The 21,659-nt window shown below is 34.9% G+C and overlaps 1 protein-coding gene across 1 annotated transcript in view; it reads left to right on the top strand.

Moving 5' to 3' along the window:
• Nucleotides 1–21,659, top strand: part of LOC145694596 (multicopper oxidase 3-like) — a 110,372-nt gene that overhangs the window by 27,803 nt on the left and 60,910 nt on the right. The window contains exons 3-4 of the mRNA XM_081770966.1: nt 4,421–4,541; nt 20,047–20,257. Coding sequence (XP_081627092.1) covers nt 4,421–4,541; nt 20,047–20,257 — 332 coding nt within the window. The remainder of the gene's footprint in view (nt 1–4,420; nt 4,542–20,046; nt 20,258–21,659) is intronic.

The following is a 21,659-nucleotide window of genomic DNA, read 5'->3' as shown; positions in this document are numbered from 1 at the left end:
GAATCAATATACAAACAATAAAAGAAAACTAAGTATGTTACTATATTCAGTACTGATTTATAGAGGTTATCAAGCATATCTTCCTTTTTGCTGAAACCTAACCTAACTTCCAAAGAAAACTCCGAACTCTACTTACTAACTAAACTACTTTTTAAAATACAGTCCATCACAATAATTTGTATCAACTAAGTAACAGTATTACAATATAAATAAATACAAAACCCTAACTTCTGGAAAAGGAAAATAACGTAACCTAAACCTATTCTAAAGTTACTATTACTACTACTACTATCATCGAAAATTCTATGATTAAACTAACTTAATCTAATAAATATTTTCTGCTAAAACTGTTTAAGAAAATACTTACCTGTCTTGAATACCTTGGAATACGTACCTAAAACTGATGGACCGCTGTACTGGAATCCTGCCTTGCATATCTTCTATAGAGCTGTAAATAAAAGGAATGTATATGATTAATTTGTTGTATCACTGCACTATTTCCAAATTGTGTTCTTTTTTTAAAAAAAATATATATTCAGATATAATAAACTAACAACATTTAATTTCTTGTTAAAGAGTAAATTATTTATGTCAATTACTGAGGTAAATCATAGACTATAAGCTACATATATTATGATAAATGGCTACTTACCGGAACAACTTTTGACGTTTCCTTTACGTAAGGGTCGACATCAAAAGAACCTGCTGTTATTATCGTTTTCGCGAACGTCATCGCGAATGGCGACACTGGGCCTTACTTTGTTTCAGTTTTCCAATAGGCATTCTAGCATGGAGCTGACATCGTAATTATTAATCTTTGAACAAATTAAATATCGGCTGTACCTTGAAGCACAGGTGCAGTTACAACCTTTAGTTCCCAAGTTAGTGGCCATTAAAGTTAGAGTTTAGGGTCAGTCAAAGTTTCCCAAAAATGCCACAAATTGTTATTGAGAAGAAGAATTAGATGTGAGATGCAGCATGGGCTAGGACAGTTAAATGTCTGTTCAAGTCAGCTGCAGCGTGTATTTATAACAAAGATTTGCTCAAATCAATTAATTTGTTCATGAAATCAGGAATCTACTTACAAGTTATTAAAATAACTGACAAATAGAGGGCTAAATGAGTGTGTGTGCTACACACAAACTATTGCTTCGGTTATACATTTGTTGAAAGAATAGCGATACGGAAAAGATTATGTTCAGCGCCAGTTAGTGTTTCACACATAGTTGGTGTTTGTGTCTGCATCAGACAAAATAATCAATTTATTGTTATTATCCGAAGTTAAAACTTTGTCAAGTAAGTTATTTCCTGTACTTCAAACATACTGAATATGAACTTTTAACTCATTACTTTCAGTGCAAACAGAGACGTACCAAGCGGTAACAGAAAAAAATCTGTTTGCTCCCAGTAGAACTAGGAGGGGGAGGATTTTTGTGAATCCGCACGTTCTTTGGATAAATGCAAAGAATATGACGTATAATCTTCCACTCGTTTCTCTCTAATAGGCTGTATTCTCAAAGCCATGTATAGAATTATTATATCATTTTTAAAATATGAAACAAAGAGAAAATTATAAGGATTTTTAAGCAGAGTAGGTAGCTAGAATTATTTTGAAGAAGGCTGTACTTGTGAAGTTAAGTGATTCTGCTGTACTGTACACTCAGCGAATATAGATTTAGTAGTGGTTGTTTGGTAAATGTTACTATTTTCATATAATTTTCGAAAGTTTGACGAAACTGAATTATTTTTGCTTCTATTGTAGATGAGGGGCCGCGGTGGCTCAGTGGTAGAGCGTTCACCACTGGTGCTTGAGGTCCCAGGTTCGATCCCAGCTCCCGCCAAGTGAACTTTGTGGTGGACAAACACCGTGTGCGTGGGTTTCCTCGGGATTCTCCTGTTTCCTCCCACTTTCTTCATTCCACCATTTCATTCATTACTCATCATCATCGTCATCATCATCGTCGTCCATTACTCGTAAAACTCAAAGATTTCATTTCATTTCTATTTTAGATGATTCTGAGTAGTATTATTAGTAATGATATGAATTGTGAACGTGAAATAAAAGCAAAGATACGAATGGCGAAAGAAACCCTTAGGAGGAAAAAAGTACTGTTATGTGAGATCTTGAATAAAGAGTTGAGAAAAAACTCATAAAGTTCCCCGTATGGAGTATTGTACTGTGTGGATCAGAAACATGGACATTACGCAAAAATTATGAAAAACGACTGGAAACTTTCGAATTGTGGGTGTGGAGAAAAATAGAGAGAATTAGCTGAGTCGAGCGGAAAACGAATAAGAGGGTGTTAGAAATTGTGAGGAAGAGAAAAATAATTGTAGATATTATTATGAACATGAAGAGAAACTGGTTAGGACATTGGCTAAGAAGGAACTGTATCATGAGGGATATACTAGAAGGTATTGTGACAGGAAAGAGATAGAGGGAGCGAAGCAGTCTATTGCAATTAATGGATAATATTAAAACAGAGAAATCGTACGTGAAGACGAAAAGGTCAGCGGAAGGCCGTGGAGAATGGAAGCTTCTCAGTTGCAGCAAATGACCTGCCAAGAATGGCAGAATACCTATGATGATGATATAGAGTATTCTTTCATCAATAAGATATATAAAATCTAAAAACTTTCTTAATTGTAAATATAATGCTTTAATAGTGCATCGGCAAAAACAATCAAGATATACTAATTATTCAATTCTCATCTGAAAAGGAAATAAGTAGGCTCCAAACTTTCAGTTAATGAATATACTGTTATTCTGCTTTCAAAAACAAAGTTTTCTTTTGATTATGGCTCCTTGAGGGGGATGAGGCTGAGTAAATTCCGTCCTGTCCGCAATAAATATGAATAAATAACTTTATATAAAGGGTACAGGATATTGCATAACGTTTAGTTTTGCAACAACTGTGTAACAAAGTACTCCTCTAGAAATTAAAAACTAAAATTTGTTTTTTTTTTTTTTAAGATTTTGTGCCTTTGAAAAAACGGTGGGGAAACATTTTTCCTTCTTCAATTTTTTTCGATTCTTTACAACACAAGATGCAAATAAATGCTGGTTGTATAGCTTAGCTCACGAATCTCTGCCGCGGCTGACGACATAAACGTATTAGAATCGCGGCAGAGATTCGTGAGCTAAGCTCTAACCTTGGAGGAATGTTAATGGAACGATGCTTGAAGATACTCTAGAAAAACAGATGGTTTTATGCTGATTTCTAAATCTCTTCTTCAAAACATAATTATTATTACTAGTGATGCTGTGCGTTGTGCAAGCGAGCAAAGGAATTATTATTATTATTATTATTATTATTATTATTATTATTATTATTATTATTATTATTATTATTATTATTATTATTATTATTATTGGAAGAGGAACAAGTTCCATCTCCTACCTCATTATTCTTTTACAACCGAAAGTGGCTGAAACCGAGAGCCACTTCCGTTCCAAACCAGTAGAAATGGAAATAGGACTTGAAAAACGATTCTTTGGTATGGATTCAGGAGCCCACAACTAGATTTCTCATTTTTCTGCTGAAACCTGAAGTAATAAAAAGCTAGTACAACTACTGTTTCTTGTATAGTAAACATTGTAAAGAAAAATCGAGAAATTGTTTTTGATTGTAATTAAACATCTGAAGAATAGAATCCATCTCTGTCTTTTCTATTGCATCCAAAGTGATAGATTTATTATTTCCCGCTTCCAGAGCTGAAATTTGCACACTTTGAAATCTACCGTAGTTTTACTCCAGAGTTGCTAACCTTAGAGAACAAAATTATCGATTTTTGTATTTAAAATTATCGTATATTACAAAGCCTTATGGTATATTCGTTATGCTATTCGTTATAATATTGTAGAAACAGGCATAATGCTACTAATAACAGCAATAATATATAGTAAACTTGTCAGGTAATCTTCAGATTAGAACTCCAAATCAGCGTCACTGTGCTCATCATTAAAAAAAAAAAAAAAAAATATTAACACTGCTCTGAGCAACAACATATTTGCATCCCCTCGTAAATGTAATTGCGTTTAAAGAATAGATGTAAGATTGTCATTTGCCAATTCTGAAATCGTTATTGATCTATTTGAGCTGAAATAACTGTTATAAACCTAAATCTATGTGTTTTATAATTATTTAATGCACATCTACAATTTATTTACACATTCAAAAACTGCAACAAAAAATGTGCATTCTAAAATTACGGTAGGCTATAGGCCTATTTACCTAATCACAAGGGCACTATCGATAGCATCATAGCTTTAATTATTGTATAGTTGGCAAGCCCCTTTTGCTCTGTGAAGTGAAAATCGTTTCTTTTATCTTTCTGTGAAACAGTTGCCATCTGTGATGTGGCATATAATAAATGCATATTTTATGTACACAGATTACTTCTTGTTCTTTCGTTGCAGAGCATGTTTCGACTGTCCATTGAACAAAAGCGATTGTCTGAAGCCTCATTGCATAACAGCAGATGGCATTGAACGAGGACTCTTTACGATAAATAAACAACTTCCTGGGCCTCTCATTCAGGTAACAAAAGCGTATACAGTTGTTGAACAAAAAAAAATCACGGAGCAATTTCAGATAATTGACTTGTAGTTTTCGATTTTTGATATGATGGTAGCACCCAGCTTATCTTTCATACTGAACTTCCTTACTACAATCCTACTGCTTTAGTAGGCCCTAACTAAAAACAAAAATATACAGAATGTACAAAAATATACAAAAATATGTTTAGAATCAATTTTGAAATATGGAGGAATATTTTGTTGTTTAAAGTATCTTGATAATTACTGTATTACTAGATATATTTAAAATATTAAAATTAAATACTTCAAAACAATGTAACTACATTTCCCCTTACTTCTGTTTATGATTGAATGACGTGTAAAATCACTGTTGCCAGACTCACAAAACCGAAAACCGCACACAGGAAAAGAATGGATCATTTTATCGTCCGCAGGACTTACACAATAATTTTTTTTATAAAGCACTTTACTTTCTAAACATTTGTAACTTTTCTTATTTTATTCAGACGTGTTTATTGTTTTGATTGGAAATTATCATGATAAAGTAAAAATAGTAATTGAACTTTATGGCAAGTATTTTAAAATGTTAGTTTACAGCATGACAAAATAACAAAAAATAAGAACATTCACCGATTTCTTAAATATCGAAACAAAACATCTTCATCTTCCGCAGTTACTGTAGAGTACGGCGTTGTGTTAGAATTTACGTAGGCAAGTTGTTATGTAGTTTACCCCTTTTAAGTTATAGTATCTATTTTTAGGTACTAACGTAGTGTCCTCATTATTCGATTTAAAAAGTACCAATCAAGCTTTTTACTTCGGTTTTTCTGTGTCTTTTTTCAAGCCTGGAGGCATTGTAGAAAATGTTACGTATGGTTTGACGCTTTCCTGCGTCGAGACATAGGGTGTAATGACGTCATAACTTTAAAAAAATATTTTTATTATGATTTTTGTGATGTTTGTAATTTTATGATAACAAAAATCATTTTTTCGCGATTTTCCCGCCTCAAATATATGATGGAGACATATGAATGGTACCGTTTGAAAGGCTGTTCTATTCTGAAGAGAATGGTGTACGAACCATGATCCTACGACAAATAGTAATGTCTCAGGGAATTTTTACCTGAGATCCTGCTTTATACAGAATTCTGGAGTATTGTGGGAATATTAGTTTTTGGCGGGCTTACTTTTACACGTAAAAGATTAAAATTTTGCACACACATTCAGTGCACCCCTTAGTATTTTTCAAAATTTTTCCAGATCTCTGCGTTAAAACAGGGAGTCCAGAGGGGCAAAATGTAAACAAAAGAATAGTTTTTAACAAAAAATCAAATTTTACTCGATTTTCCCGCGTCAGATAAATGATGGAGACATGTGAATGGTACTGTTTGAAAGCTTTTTCTATTCTGAAGAGAATGATGTACGAGCTATAACCCTAGGATAAATAGGGATGTCTCAGGATTTTTTTAAATGTTCCATCTGGGTCTTTTTGAGAAATCTGGGGCATTGTGGGGATCATTGGTAAATATTTTCCCGCCCTTACTATTCAAGATAGAAGCCTGGAATTTTGTACACACATTTAGTACATCCCTTAGTATTTTTCAGTTGAGTTTGAGATCTGTGCGTTAACACAAGGGGTCCAGAGGGGCTAAAAATTTGAAAAATTTCCCGCCTCAAGGATGTGATAGGAAAATGTGAATGGTACCGTTTGGTTCGTACCTATTCTGAAGAGAATGAGGCACGAACCATGATCCTAGGATAAATAGAAATGATGCTATAGCTGTTTGACTGAAAGTCTATAATTTACGCCGAAAAGCCATAATTTAAAAGGGTTAACTTGTTTTGGTATGCTGTGAAGCTGTTACAGCTGGATTCATTTTGTTGCACACTAGCAAATTCTGCCACATATTACTGATAGCAATATTTTGCGTTCTTCCTTCTGCAAATTTCATATGGGGAATTCGTCTGAACTCCATCTGTTGCACAAAATTTGAACGTCTCGTATGGGCTTCTTAGAAAAGCACGTCCACCCCTTTTTCTTCCATTCTGTCAAACATATAAAATCACTAAAACACATGAAGAGATGGAAAGTTCAAACACCAAATTTCAGGTATAACCTTAAGGGATTCCGAGATATGAACATCTTATAATAATTATAATCCCACTCCTTTTCTTCTGCGCACCCCATTTTCTTCCCTTCTAGGTCAAATATTTTTAAAAAGGTGAAACACATATTATTATTATTATTATTATTATTATTATTATTATTATTATTATTATTATTATTATTATTATTATTATTATTATTATTATTATTATTATTATTTTAATGAGAAGTCCAAACGCCAAAGTTCATGTCTAAGAGATCCGAGATATGTGTGTCTTATTATTATAGTTGTAATCCCCATCGAGCTTTCCTATTAACCATCTTTTATTATCTTCGAGTTCAAATATTTAAAAGAAAAAGCTTAAACACTTGCTTAATTCCGAGTATTTTAAATGAAAAGTTCATATACCAAATTTAATGTGTCTAACCTTCAGAGATAACGAGATATGGAGATTTTAATAGCTATCTTAATTACCATCCCCAATTTCCGTACTTTCTCGTCGAATTTCCCTACTCTTTCTTTCTTAGTGGTATCTCACGTTACAAATCTTATGCACAGTCCAAATTTCAAGTTTCTAGCTTAAGCGGTTTGGTCCGGACTTCTAGAGAGATACCGTAGTGAGTGATTAAAACATCTGCATTCACTGTCGAGAGGTAATCAATTTATTTCAGATTTCCCCTTTTTTAGGATTATGCTAGTGCACCTTATAAGATTGCAATGTTAGTACTTTTGTACGTATGTCGGTTACTCCACACTTGCCTCACAATAACTCTTGAATGAAAGCAAATTTTTGACTTCTGTTTATTGCATTAGGCAGCTAGAGCAATTAATTCAGCCGAGTTCTTTAACGAAGTAAATCTGTTAACATCTTCTCAGCTAACGGTGACGTCAACGGGGGCTATCCATACCCCATACATGGAATACTTACCGCTTCAACTACTAGCATAAATACTTCATTCATAAGTGTAACTTCGGTGTGTTTCTCTATACTATCTTTAGCAGAGATAATTAGGGCTCGAATTTTTATGTGCTAAAATAAACTAAAATATTTATTTTTATGTGCTAAAAATGGAAAGATATTTGCTTTAAAAAATAAAAAAAAAATATTTAACAAAAAATAATAAGGAAAAGTATGGGAAAACGCCCAACATAAGAAAAATAAATACTGGTAATCACCAATAGCTCCTATTCATCAGATGTCGAAATTCCATGGGCATTGCAGTGAATAACTAACGTCTTTTCCAAGTTGTCTATCATAAAACCATGCCTATTGTCACGGAATAATGGCTTATATTGAAGAAAGGAACGTTCTACATCAAACGATGTTAACCTCACGTATTTAAAAAGGGGCATATCACGAATATTCACTCTATCAATTTGACTTGTGTTTTTGCAGGTCAAGTCACTACCTGGGAACGTTTATCTGCACCTACACGCTTCGAACATGATTGACAAAATAAGATTTTACCGTCGGTGATAAAAATGCTTTTCTAGACTGAAACGCGATAATATTACGGAGAAAAGATGTTTGGCATCTAAAAGCTTGTGGTAAAAGAGCGACAATTGGAGTGGGATTTTGAAGCAGGACTGGAAGCCCTAGCATCATCACGACTGACAAATCACGTGGTCGTGAAGGCAATGATAACGCACTTTAACCCTTCTCATGCTTTAGTAATATACCTAAAATAAAAGTGCTGTGCCTACTATTACTTCCCCTTCACCTACGGTCATTCGTCCTCCCCTCAGTTTTGGCTTCAAAGTACAAAGCGCTCCTTTAGAAGCTCTTTGTTTGGCACAAGTTACCCCAGCGCTGCAGGTGGGAAATTGCTTGCAAATATGATGGGTAGATTTATGTAGCCTATTCTTTCCCCGATGTTAATTTCTTTCGAGAGAAAGAAAAAATCGTTATGAAATTTAGAATAAAATAAAATATTAAAAGTATATATTTATTACAAAAGTGTCCACTATATTTATTTATATAGCTTTTTTCAGAAAATATGTATTTTTATGTGAAATAAAATTTGTAGTTTATACTTGCAGACTCTTACTTGAGATAATAAACTTTGTTTTGGGCTTGTACAAGTTTGAAAAAAAATATGTTTTTACATACAAATCCGGGCCTTATATATTACATATGTTTTACTAAACGGCGCGGCGAAAGGAAAGTCAACGCCCAAAGCATCATTAATACTGTTTGCGATAAATTGTGAGGGAAAAAACGTCATTGGGAGATAGGAACCGTGGTAGAAAATAACTTTTTTTGCTTAAAAATATAATTTGTTACAAAATCTCAGCAAGGCCATACATAACCCTTACGACCAAGCAATTGGACCGTATACCGTACAAAAAGTGTAAATTACTATTTCTGTATGGTCCAAACTGTACTTTTGGCAACACTGCCATCTGTTACAATCAGCTATGTCATAGACTACGTTTGCCACATCTAAGTGACTAAAGGTACAAATTACTCATGACCAATTGGAGAATGCTTTCAGGATCAGAAAAACGGCACAGAGAAACATGTAGAGTAAAAGAGGGGGGAGACGCCGTAGGGGAATGAAATAAACAAGTGTAGTCAGTACACTATTAGTCACTGTTCAACCAGTAACCAATATGCAAAACTATCGACTACGCTATGATAAACTTGTTTGATTGTTGTCACTGCTTTTATGAGTGCACCAGGTTCTTCATCTGTTTCCACACCATTTCCAGTATGGTTTACTGAGAATGGGGCAAGAAACTGTGACGCCATAGAGCACCTAGTTAAAAATGTCTGATCTAAACAAAACAAGAGCCCTTGTTAAAGTAGTAAGAAATTTAAATGCGATCCATTCTTCAAAGTACTAAACGGCGTGACAAACATGTTGGCATTTGAAGGGGGCGCTCCAAGTTCCCTTTAAATGCTGCTAGCAAATGAGAGGCCAGCGGTATTTCCACGTTTATTTTATACACACCCACGTCTATCCTCTGGCACCTGATCGTGCTGTAGTTCGTCTGCTTAGCCATAGCCACTCCTCTTAGCACTCGACAACATCGCGTCAAAGCTTGCGTTTTATTCGTTTAGCTGAAATGCCAAGATGTTTGCCACAGGCTTTAATTTGAAGCTCTCCACTGATTTGTCTTGCCATTAGTTCCCTATCTATTCTATTATAAAACCATGTTAAGAATATTAAGAAATGTTAAATATTTCTTAATATTTGTAAGTTCCTTTTTTATATATTTTGAAACAGTGAATAGATTACTAAACGAATAAAATATCGACTAAACGTAAAGAAAGTCATTAATCATGGAAATCTTATTGAAAGCCATATCTAGGGAACGGAACTTCATGTGCTATATATATATATATATATATATATATATATATATATATATATATATATATATATATACATGTGTGTGTGTGTGTGTGCTATAAATTTTGGAAATATGTTATAAACTATCTGGTGTTCCGCAAGGGTCAAATTTGGGTCCTCTACTATTTGTAATATTTATAAATGATCTTCCTAGATGTATAACGTATTCCCACAAATTGTTGTATGCAGATGATCTCAAACTTTTTAGATGTATAAGTTCCATAAATGACTATAATCAACTTCAAGATATAAATTCAGTAGTGAAATGGTGTCAAAGTAACTTATTGAATGTAAATATTAGTAAATGTAAAATTATGAGTATTACAAAACGCACTGGTGCAATTTAAATATTCAATTAATGAGATTCAACTACCCGTTGTAAGTACTGTCAATGATTTAGGAGTAATGTATGATACGAAATTTACATTTGAACCTCATATTGATAACATAATAAATGAAGCGAACAGAAATCTTGGGTTTATTCTAAGAATTAGTAGGGAGTTTCGTAAACCTGCCACGCTTCAAAAATTGTATCAAACTTACGTTCGATCCAAACTCGAATATGCGACGCTTGTATGGAACCCAGATACAAAAATTAACTCACTAAAAATAGAAAAAATCCAGTCCAAATTTCTTAGATATCTTGTATATAAGGAAACAAACATTTTCCCAAGAACTGAAAACTCTAATTCATTAAATAGGAATTTTGAAACTCTAACACTCAAACAAAGAAGGACGTTATCTGACATGATATTTTTATACAATGTACTTAATAATAAGCTAGACTGCAACGAATTGCTTTTGAGTTTTCAAATGAACGTAGCACGTAGAAAAGACATCCAGAAAAACTATAACTTCTTTCATTGTGCAAAAGCAAGGACGAATATCCTAAATAAGTCGCCAACATGGAGGAATAGTGCAACCTACAACAGACTCTTAAAAATGACAAATAATATAGATATTTATGCTGATTGCCTCAGAAGGTTTAAAATGGAAATTTTAAATATATTATTTCATGAAAGCTGAGCACTGTAATTGGGTATAATATCTGTTGTGTTCTGTTTCAATAAATAAATAAATAAATAAAACCAGAAAAATATGTGACAAAAACAAAAATATTTCGCAACAGAAACTTAAATATTATGTGTATTGTGAACACCTTAAATTCAGTTTTAAAATACTTATGTTCTAGTGAACTATTCTTTGGAACCGTTGCAGTGGCCCACCATAGTTTTCTCCAACTTCACCATTGTGAATTTGTGACGATTATCCCTTAAAAAAAAAAAAAAAAAAAAGCATCTTATGTTGCGAGAAAGATCGCTCCACGTCACAAAAAACAATTCTCACATATTTGAAACACGAAATTTCGCTAATACTGAAATAGACCCATCTTCCCTCACCACTTCCCCTTCCAAAACACGTGCAATTTTACACACTGTTTGAAAACCTAGTTTTTTTTTTTTTTTTTTTTTTTTCAAAAATGTCTGTAAATTTAGACATTAGCACTTGTCCGTTAGCTCAAGGAAGTTGTTTCAGTTTCGTTTCTACTATGCAGATTTCACCCACTGAAGCTGACAGTGTTCGATGATGATTCAAGCTTTCCTATGCAACGAGAAACAAAGGACAGGCTTGTGGAAATGAATGCTAACTCGAGTTTTACGGAGGGATCTTTTAACACTTCTTGTAGAATTTCTATAGACGATGCTCCGTCTTTGTTGAGATCATTTAGGACAAATACGAATTGTTCAAAGTTCTGGGCGTAATATTCAACGGCGTCCAACCAAGTGCCCCATCGCTTAACTACAGGAGCGGGTGGAAAAGGAATCCCAGGACTTTTTTTTTTTTTTATTTAAAATGTCTATTCTTTTAGGTGACTTGATAAAAACTTTCTTTTCATTTGAAACTAGTTTATCGACCTTAGGATGAAGAACACTTATCTTTTCACATATTCTATGCAACGCATGAGCCACACAGGTAACATGCATTATTTTGGGATAGCTAACAGCAAGGCTTACTGCAGCTGCAGCACCTGTAACATGAAGAAGAACATTGTCAAATTTTATGCCTTCTGGCCACAATAACTGCATTGCTTCGTTGAAAAGTCTTGCTATCGTTACATGTGTAGCAGCAGATAGCTCTTTACACACTAGCAAATAATTTTTCGTTAACACAGTTTCGTCATCATTACTTAGCACGCTTACAATCACGTTTTCTACATTTTTTGTACCCACTGGACTCTGTAGTTTCGTCCATACATGCCCAAATATTTTGATGCGCAGATTCCGAGCGAATATGTTGTATTTTATTTTATGCCTTACTGTAAAGTGCCCTTATTTTAGGCATTTTACAGTAAGGAAACACACACACGCACTGTGCTGAAACACCACTCAGAACACAATAAACGAAAAGACAAGTAGTAGATTCAAGGTTCTGCAATGTTGTAACTGGCTTGTGCCTGGGTACTCAACAGGACCTTACAGAAGTCTGCCAGTCAATGTGCTCAAAGACAAAACAAACTTGACACACTTGATATGAAAGAGGCGTGGGAAAATAAGCATTTCTTTTCTTTCGAAGATTTCGATGTAGCAGGTCTCAATGAGAGATTTTATGTTTTTAAAACAAAAATTCTTAAAATATGTATTTACATACGGAAAACTGGAAAATATGTGTTTTTATGTAAAATAAAATTTACTGTTGTGACATAAAAGGATGTGATCAACATTTTGGCAAAAGAAAAGGCCTCTATCTCAGTGCAGAAAAAAACATATTTAAATAAAGTTCTGTTCCCTAGTCATATCACTACTTAATATTACCAGAACACTGTTATGCAATATTTTCAAGTTCTCACACTCATCTTTTGTCTCGATGATGACATAAAATGTTTTCTCGAAGCTAAGTATTATATACAGCAACATAAAAATTATCAAACTAACATCTGTTTTAGCCTTCCCCATTAGTTTTCTGCCTAGTGCGAGTACCTTTGGTGCACGTAGTCCCGCGTTCGATTCTTGGTGGGAGAATATTTTGAACAAATTACAGTGGTTCGGAACCTGCCGTAAAGTGTAGATTCATGTTTTATGCAATCTTGGCACTGAAAAGTGAAACCAAAGTTCAACAAACTACTGTGTACTTGATGCAAATTCTATTAATTACAGTACAGTAGTTTCGAGAAATGTTCTCTCTGGAAAAGGACAGATAGCAACAAAATGTTAAGAGTGCTTAAATTGGTATGAAACAATTGACTGTAATAGAAGAAAGTCATAAGAGAGAGGTTCTGTAGAGAAAAAATAAATAAAACGTCATTTTAATTGGTATGAACTTGAGGATTTCAGGAAAGACGTATGGCTCCTTCCCTATATCTCTCCTTGAGAAGGTCTTTGTATGAACTGTCATATGAAGATTGTACATGTTACAAGCTTGTGTTCCAGTTTAATCGAGCAATTATTTAATTAGCAGTTTAAATTGGCCTTGCATTAATCTCCTTTAGTTTACCAACACATCTATGAAACATCTACAGAACACATCTAAAAATAAATAAATAGATGTCCACATGGAAAAGTTGGGTGTATCCTTAATATATATTGGATTAGCAAATATAGCAGCGTTTCCCAACCTTTTTCAACTTGCGGCACACTACGGCTGTAACTTGAATTCTCGCGGCACACTCATAGATATTATTTGTAAATATAAAATACCGTGGTATTTTTTTTCTGTGATTACTGATCTCCTTCTCACAGGGAAGAAAGCTCGATCACGGGTTTTCCCCCGTGGTTAATCATTATGCTTATTTTTCACTCTAATTTAAAAATAGAAAACAATTCAATGAAATATTGGACTCAGGTTTGCAAAACTACGCTTTCTTTTTCGAAAACTGTATCCAACCTTTCACTAAGAAGATAGATCACTAAATAACCAACGGATAAACAAATCTCTTGAGCTTTAAGACACAAATGTAGGTAATTTGTATGCATGTTTACTTTGTCGAAAGAGTTGAATGATATTTTAAAATTTCAAGTTACGAAATAGTCTGCAACAATAAAGGAACAATAGTCACAACAATGATAAATACTTTGTTCAACATTAAAATTGTACACAAGAGTAAAACGGTATGAAGCTTAAAATTGTAGATTCACTGTAGAGGTTCATAGTAATGTGAAATACAAATATACATTTTCCCTTATGTCTTGCAATTTGATTTTTATAGAATTAATAGTTTTGTTTCGATTTCCCCGCGGCACAACAGCGGCCCATTCACGGCACACCAGTGTGCCGCGTCACACCGGTTGGGAAACGCTGAAATATAGTGTAAATTCATCTCAAAGAAAAGGAAAAAAACAAGGAAGATAAGGCTTCACGGTGTAGAGTACGTATGATTTCTAACCTATTGATTGAATGGGAAATTGCTTTCTATTGATTTGTTTTCTTTGAAATGAAATGAAATTTTAATGGTTTGATGTTACTTATTTTAAAGCAGTTTGGTTTATATGTTTACTCTGTCTGTCTGTGTGTTCTTCCGGGAGACAAATGTCACAAGAAATTCTTGATGGGTCACCAGCATTTTTGGCTACGATGTAGGGGGGTCAAAATTAAGAACCAAGTGGAGGTGATCCATCCACTGGAAGTGGTGAAAAATGAAGTACAGAGTGCCCCAAAAGTAGGTATACAGCCCCGTATCGATTAAATATGACATTTTAGATTACTAAGATGAGTTTATTTGCCTCAGTCTATTCCGATTTCAATGTATGGGTGAAAAGAAATGAAAAACAAATAATAAACTAAACTTGTATAGATAAGAAGAAGTAAATTATATAAAATGCCATGGACCGATCAATATGGGACTGTATACCTACTCTTGGGCCACCCTGTATTTCTGGTGTTAATCTTGATCAAACAGAAACGGCAATAGCCAAGGATGTTATAAAATAGAGGATCTGCCCATACAAGAAAATCGTGTAGCCATACGTCACAGCTTCGCCACACCTACTCTGCTCACTCCATCGCAATGTTCCGAGCCAACAATCATGGCGGAAACGAGAGTAGCCAATCAGACGTGCCGGCTCAGACGATGCTCGGTTGCATTTTGGCTTCATTGAGTTCATATGATGAATATATGTATGGGCAGATCCTCTATTTTATAACATCCTTGGTAATAGCTATCTAGCGAGAAGCGTCTCTATTCTAATCCCTATATTAAAACCGGATATGATAGAAATCCTCTAAAATTTTCCGTTTGAATATTGATCTACTAAGGGGAGACCCAAAAGAAAACGAAAATTTGTTCTAAAAGAATTAAGTTTTTTACAAAATTGTTTTATACTTCTCCAAAATACTCTCCATTAGACGCAATGCACTTCTCCAGTCTTCTTTCCCAATGTTTAAAGCATCTCTGGAGCTCTTCAAATTTGATCTCGTCCAGTGTCCTCTGCAAAGCTCTTCTGACAGCCTTCATACATCGAAATACTTCCCTTTAATTTTTTTTTCTATCCTCGGGAACTCATCACCTGTAATGACTTTGATCAAAAGGTCTGGGTCATTTTCAATCTGATTTTTCAAATTCAGACTGGCTCAAATTCAGACGAATTTCTTTTTTAAATCCTGTGTGAGCAGACGAGGAACAAACTTTGCGGCAACACGTCTTATTTCCAAATCCTCAGTCAAAAGCTCTCACTCACTCCTGTCTGTTCCTAAAATCAACCACTTAACGGTTTTAACGTTAATTACCATCGAGTACAACGGCATAGATAGCAAAAAAAGAAGTGTTTTCTGCGGTCAATTAGCCCTCGCACTACCTAGATCCTTTTTGTAACGTAGACTACCACGAAGGGTCATTTTGTGCCCACCTGTTAAGATTAAATAGGGTCTATATTTCGCAAAAGAAACTAATTAGAAACTCTCACAAAAATCTACGGGGACTGAAGTGAACAGTACACAGGATAAGATTAACAACTATTTATTATGCTGCCATCTAGGAGTGGCACTTCTAAATGTCACTCACATCTCCTACCAACTGGGGGGGGGGGAGCTTTGTGTCCACCAACTTAAAATAGCAAATTTTATGAGACACCTCTATACATTCAATTTAAACGACCGTAAGTATACACCTCAGCTAAACATGTTGAGCAATATCATATTTTCCTACAATTTAAAAAAAAAGGATTAGAAGAGTAATTTAGAAACAATATAGGGGAGACCGGGGCACATTTGCCAACTTTTTTAAAAATTGCATGTGTGGTATTTTATCTGAAACCTATTTAGAGGTAAACAGGATATCGTTATGTTTCTTGTACCTTTATGAACGAAGTGGAACAGGTATTTTTTTACAAAATGACTATTGATTTTCGCTACCAATGGTTAAGTGTGGTCATCGGGGCAAGTTGGCCAACCTACTAAAACTATACAGGGGCAAGTGTTCCAACTACTTCACATGCTAAACACAAGTAATAAATCGTTGCTTTTACTGAAAATGTACCTTTTGTTTATTGCTTGGACAGTATACAGAAGTGAGATTATGGTAGGCCTAATCAAAAAATTAACAAAAGTCATCATTGTCTGAATCACAATGAATGCAAACAAAAAATACAACATCTCCCTTTGTACAGTTTTCGTGTGCCCAGTTGTATTTGTGCACCTCACCCACTTTTCCTTTGCCTGAGAGTTGGGGAAAGGTTCAAAGCAATAAATGCATAAACAATCTTCATCATCTTCATCGCTCGATTGAACGTTTCTTACATAATAGACTATGTGGTCAATGGCAAGCATGTATTCAGTAATTTTTGGGGGGAGGGATAGGGCCACAGCAGCTTCGATATTTTGAGGGGTTGTTCGGACGTCATTTTTGCACGGCATTTCTACAATTATAGAAATTGACTGAGACCGGGAAAATATTGGAATACGTGCCCCGTATGTTGCTGGTAAACCTGCCCCATCGCCATTTTTGAACTTCAACATAATCTTGAAGAGTAATGGTGTATATTATTTGCAAAACAAACACATCATTACGTGAAGGAAGAACACCATCTTTAGTACATGCAATGTCAAAACAGTACTTTTAACACTAGTAAATTTATTTAAGTTTTAATGCAAACCTGATACTTTACTCAACTTCGAAAAAATGATTTTACAAGATTTCCTGCCTACGTCAACACAGCTACTCAACTGAAATTTGCGTAGATAGCGTGCCAAGCATTGCTGCTTCAGCCAGTCCAACCGCAGGACGATCTACCGGATCCTTTGAGAACTAAAGCCAGTTGCGAAACGTGTCCCTATAGAAAACGTGCCCCGGTCTCCGCTATTGAAGTGGACACAAAGTATTTCCCCCGTTGGTAGTCCAAGGGATAAGCGTCTCAAGAATATATTCTATCTCCATTTTAATATCTTTACTAAAACCGGAAGTTTGTAGTAGAAATCTACTACCATTTCTGGTTTCAATATTAATTGATCAAATATCACGCCGTTAGTAAATCTTTGCCAGGGAAACATTTTTTTTAATGAGCCGTTAAAAATTTAAACTTCATTTGTACATTGTACACTCTGGCAAACTAAACCCTTTCCCGTGATGTACACTCATGTCCAAAATTATTGTCGCATGTCTATAAATATGTTGTTGTAAGAATATAATTTGATAACGAATTCGCCCGGTAATCGGCAAAGACATGTATGTGGCAAATCTCATGTCAAAAGAGCAGTAAATAAGAACATTAAAACAAAAATAAATTTTTTTCATTCATTTAGCAACATTTTGTTTTATTAATTCTAATTTTCGTATTTATATTTTTTTCCTATGAAATTTACCACAAATATACATTTCCCAATTATACACATAATATCAGTATGAAAAGTACCCTGCAAAATCATTATCAAATTATATTCTTACAAGAAGACAGTTATAGGTATGCGACAATCATTTTGGACATGAGTGTACATTGCGATATTACTAGTTTATTTTCAACTCTGTTTAAATGCCCCTTGATTTGTGAAAATCAAATTCTGACTTCTATAATTTTAATACTTAATAATTAAAGTAATTTAGTTTAAGTAATATTATTCTAAATTATTATAGGGCCGCGGTGGCTCAGTGGTAGAGCGTTCACCTCTGGTGCGTGGAGTCCTTGGTTCGATCCCAGCTCGCGTCAAGTGAACCTTGTGGTGGACAAATACCATGTGCGTGGGTTTCCTCGACATTTTCCCGTTTCTCCCACTTTCTTCATTCCACCATTTCATTCATTTCTCATCATTAGCCTAGCTGGTATAACCGTTGGAAGTAAACCTCAAAGATTTCATTTTTTTTTTTTTTTTAACTATTGCAGAATGCAAATTTATATTGAAAAAAGCAATTGACATTTAACTGGATTTGAAAGAGAAATCAGTTAAATCACGTCATTAGAATTCCACTTCATTTCAAAGAAAAGACAAAAATAATTTCTCATACAAGTCAATCGATTAAAAAGATTGATGGCGTATGTACTCAACAACGTTAAGTTAGTTTTACTTGTTTTATTTGTATTTTCGTTCTTTGTTAACAACGAAAATGAAATGAAATCTTTAAGTTATAGACGCTAAAGAAGACGGTGATAATGAGAAATGAATGAAATGGTGCAATGAAGAAGGTGGGAAGAAACTGGAGAACTCCAAGAAAACCTCCAACACGGTATTTGTCCACCACGAAGTTCATTTGGCACGAGTTGGGATCGAACCAAGGACCACATGCACCAGAGGTGAACGCTCTACCACTGAATCACTGCAGCCCCCTTGTTAACAACGAATCTATATAGAGTTTCCGATTTCTGTGGTACGCAAGCTGCCATTAGTACTAGGCACAATTTATGATGGTAATAATAATTAATATGGATTTGGCGGTGCGGCAGTGGAAAAGGTTAAGAACCCCTGATATACAATGAGATTTGGAGCCGCGGTGGTCAATAATAGGGCGCCCACCTCTAGGACGTTGTGTCCCTCAGCCTGCGCCAAGTAGGTTTTGTGGTGGGCAAAAGCACCGTCTGTATGAATTTTCTTGGAGTTCTCCCGTTTCCTTTGATTTTCTTCATTCCGCATTCTGTTCATTATTATCTTCATCGCTGCCCTTAAGAGGCCTTATCACTGCGAAATTAAATTACCGCTAATTTTACAGTAAGTATGCGATATCTTCAAATAGATGAAAGATAATCAAAATGTGGAACAAGATCGCCCTAGACAATATTATTTTGCATGAGGTACCGTTATCACGAGTCATCTAGTGGCTTTCCGTTTGCAGCCATTTAGAAACGCGAAAATAAATGCTGATTTTCTAAATGGTTGGAAATCGAAAGCAGATAAGTGAGTCATGATGACGGTATCTCATATAAAATAATATTGTCTAGGGAGCTCTTGTTCCACTTTTCGATTATCTTTTATCTATTTGAAGATATCACATAATTATTGTAAAAATAGCGGTATTTTAATTTCGCAGTTCGAGCATAATGTCGGTGGAAAGGCGAAATGGTGTAACTCGAAAAACCGTGATTTGAATTAGGAACACCATCCATTCTTATTTAACCTGCTCTACCAACGATAAAACATTCATAGTTGAATTCTTTACATTAAATGGAGATGTGAACTTTCTAAAAATGGCGTGTCTTGAAATAAGTAGCACGCTTTATCGTTAAATATGAAAATTTAAACCACTCTTCTGTAAAATTATAAAAATCAAGATTTCGCCATTTAGCCCCTTTATCGACGAGAACGTTAAACTAAAAGACAGGATGAGACGTACAGTTTAAAGTGTTGATCTAAACTAGTGTAGTGCGCTCGATGCTTTCCTACAGGGAATTTAACCTGTTACTCGTATTCCGAAAGCACACGTACTAGCCACTTAACCATCGAGGGAGCCACCAAGTCTTAAAGCAGTCGATGTATTAATATTTAATATAACATTTATAATACCAAATATAAAATATCTGTGACTTATTATTTGCCTTACCTTATCTATATTGCAAAATTGTTGATAATGATAATTGAAATAGTTATTTCTCTATTACCCATATGAATAAATGAATCCTTGCTACAGGTATGTGAGAATGATACGATTGTGGTAAACGTTGCCAATAGAATCCACGGGTATGGAGCTACTATCCATTGGCATGGAATACACCAAAGAGGAACACCTTACATGGATGGAGTACCCATGATCACACAATGTCCAATACCAAGTTTCACCAAATTCCAGTATAAATTTCCAGCTAATATTCCTGGAACACACTTTTATCACGCACACTCAGGTTTGTAGTCAACTTATATTTTATTTATTTGATAAGAAACTGTGTTAGTTTTCCATAAAGCCGCTGTGTCGTATAGCGTCTAATTACCAACCAGGCGGCAAAGGATTTGATTTCCAGTGGAGGAGGAATACTTGTTTCACTATCTTCAACCTTGTATTGCTGCACAGTGATTCGACCAGTGGCGACATAAGGGCGGGGCGAGCGGTGCCCTCGCCCCGGGCCCCACTTTCTGGGGGCCCCGGCGGTAGGTAAAAATAATTAGTAGGGAACTTTGTTAGCATGAGCCGTACAAGAGCCGGTTTATAATCCACACAGTAGTAGAAAATGGATCGATCTGGCTCAGACCTGGCTCAGTTTTAATCAACTCACAAGCCACTGGGAAAATGACCACCTTGCACCGTGAGCCCATGGCCTTTTACGACCTCCATTTTAGGGGTGAACTCATTCCCTTTTATGAGCATATTTTCCAACCCCTATGAACAAACAGCAGAACATCAGACTACGTAACATAACGAACATACAGAAGAGCAAATTGAACTCGTTCCCTTTTATGAGCACTTTTAAGAGGGTGTATTCGTTCTCTTTTACGAGCCCATTTTAGGGGTGAACTCATTCCCTTTTATGAGCATATTTTCCAACCCCTACGAACACAGCGAAGAGAAGATAACACATAACACTACGTAACACACAGCACAACAGATAATACATAAGAATACGTAACATAACAAGGGTGTACTCGTTCTCTTTTATGAGCATATTTTTCAACCCCTATTTTAACATAGCAGAAATTACACTGAGATTATGAACACACAGAAGAGAAGATAACACATAGCACTATTTTAACATAGCAGATAACATATAAGATTACGAACACATAACATAGCAAGGGTATACTCGTTCCCTTTTATGAGCATATTTTCCAACCCCTATTCTGAACATAGCAGATAACACACAGAAGAGAAGATAACACATAGCACTATTTTAACATAGCAGATAACATATAAGATTACGAACACATAACATAACAAGGGTGTATTCATTCTCTTTTATGAGCATATTTTCCAACCCCTATTCTGAACATAGCAGATAACACATAGAAGAACAGATAACACATAGCACTATTTTAACATAGTAGGTAACATAAGATTACGAACACATATAAGAGCAGAAGACTACATAACATAGCAGGCCTCCATTTTAGGGGTGAACTCGTTCTCTTTTATGAGCATATTTTTCAACCTCTATTTTAACATAACAGAAATGACATAAGAATACGTAACTCATTCCAACCCTTATTTTAACATAACGAGCAAAGATTACAATCGAATACCCACGGTCTACATATAATCATTTTAGAGGGTGTATTCATTCATTCTCTTTGATGACCATTTTTTCCACCCCT

The sequence above is a fragment of the Thermobia domestica genome, chromosome 9, assembly GCF_964235325.1.
Source record: "Thermobia domestica chromosome 9, izTheDome1.hap1.1, whole genome shotgun sequence".
Classification (NCBI taxonomy): Eukaryota; Metazoa; Arthropoda; class Insecta; order Zygentoma; family Lepismatidae; genus Thermobia; species Thermobia domestica.
The sequence above is the reverse complement of the archived record's forward strand: the minus strand, read 5'-3'. Positions and strand labels throughout refer to the sequence as shown.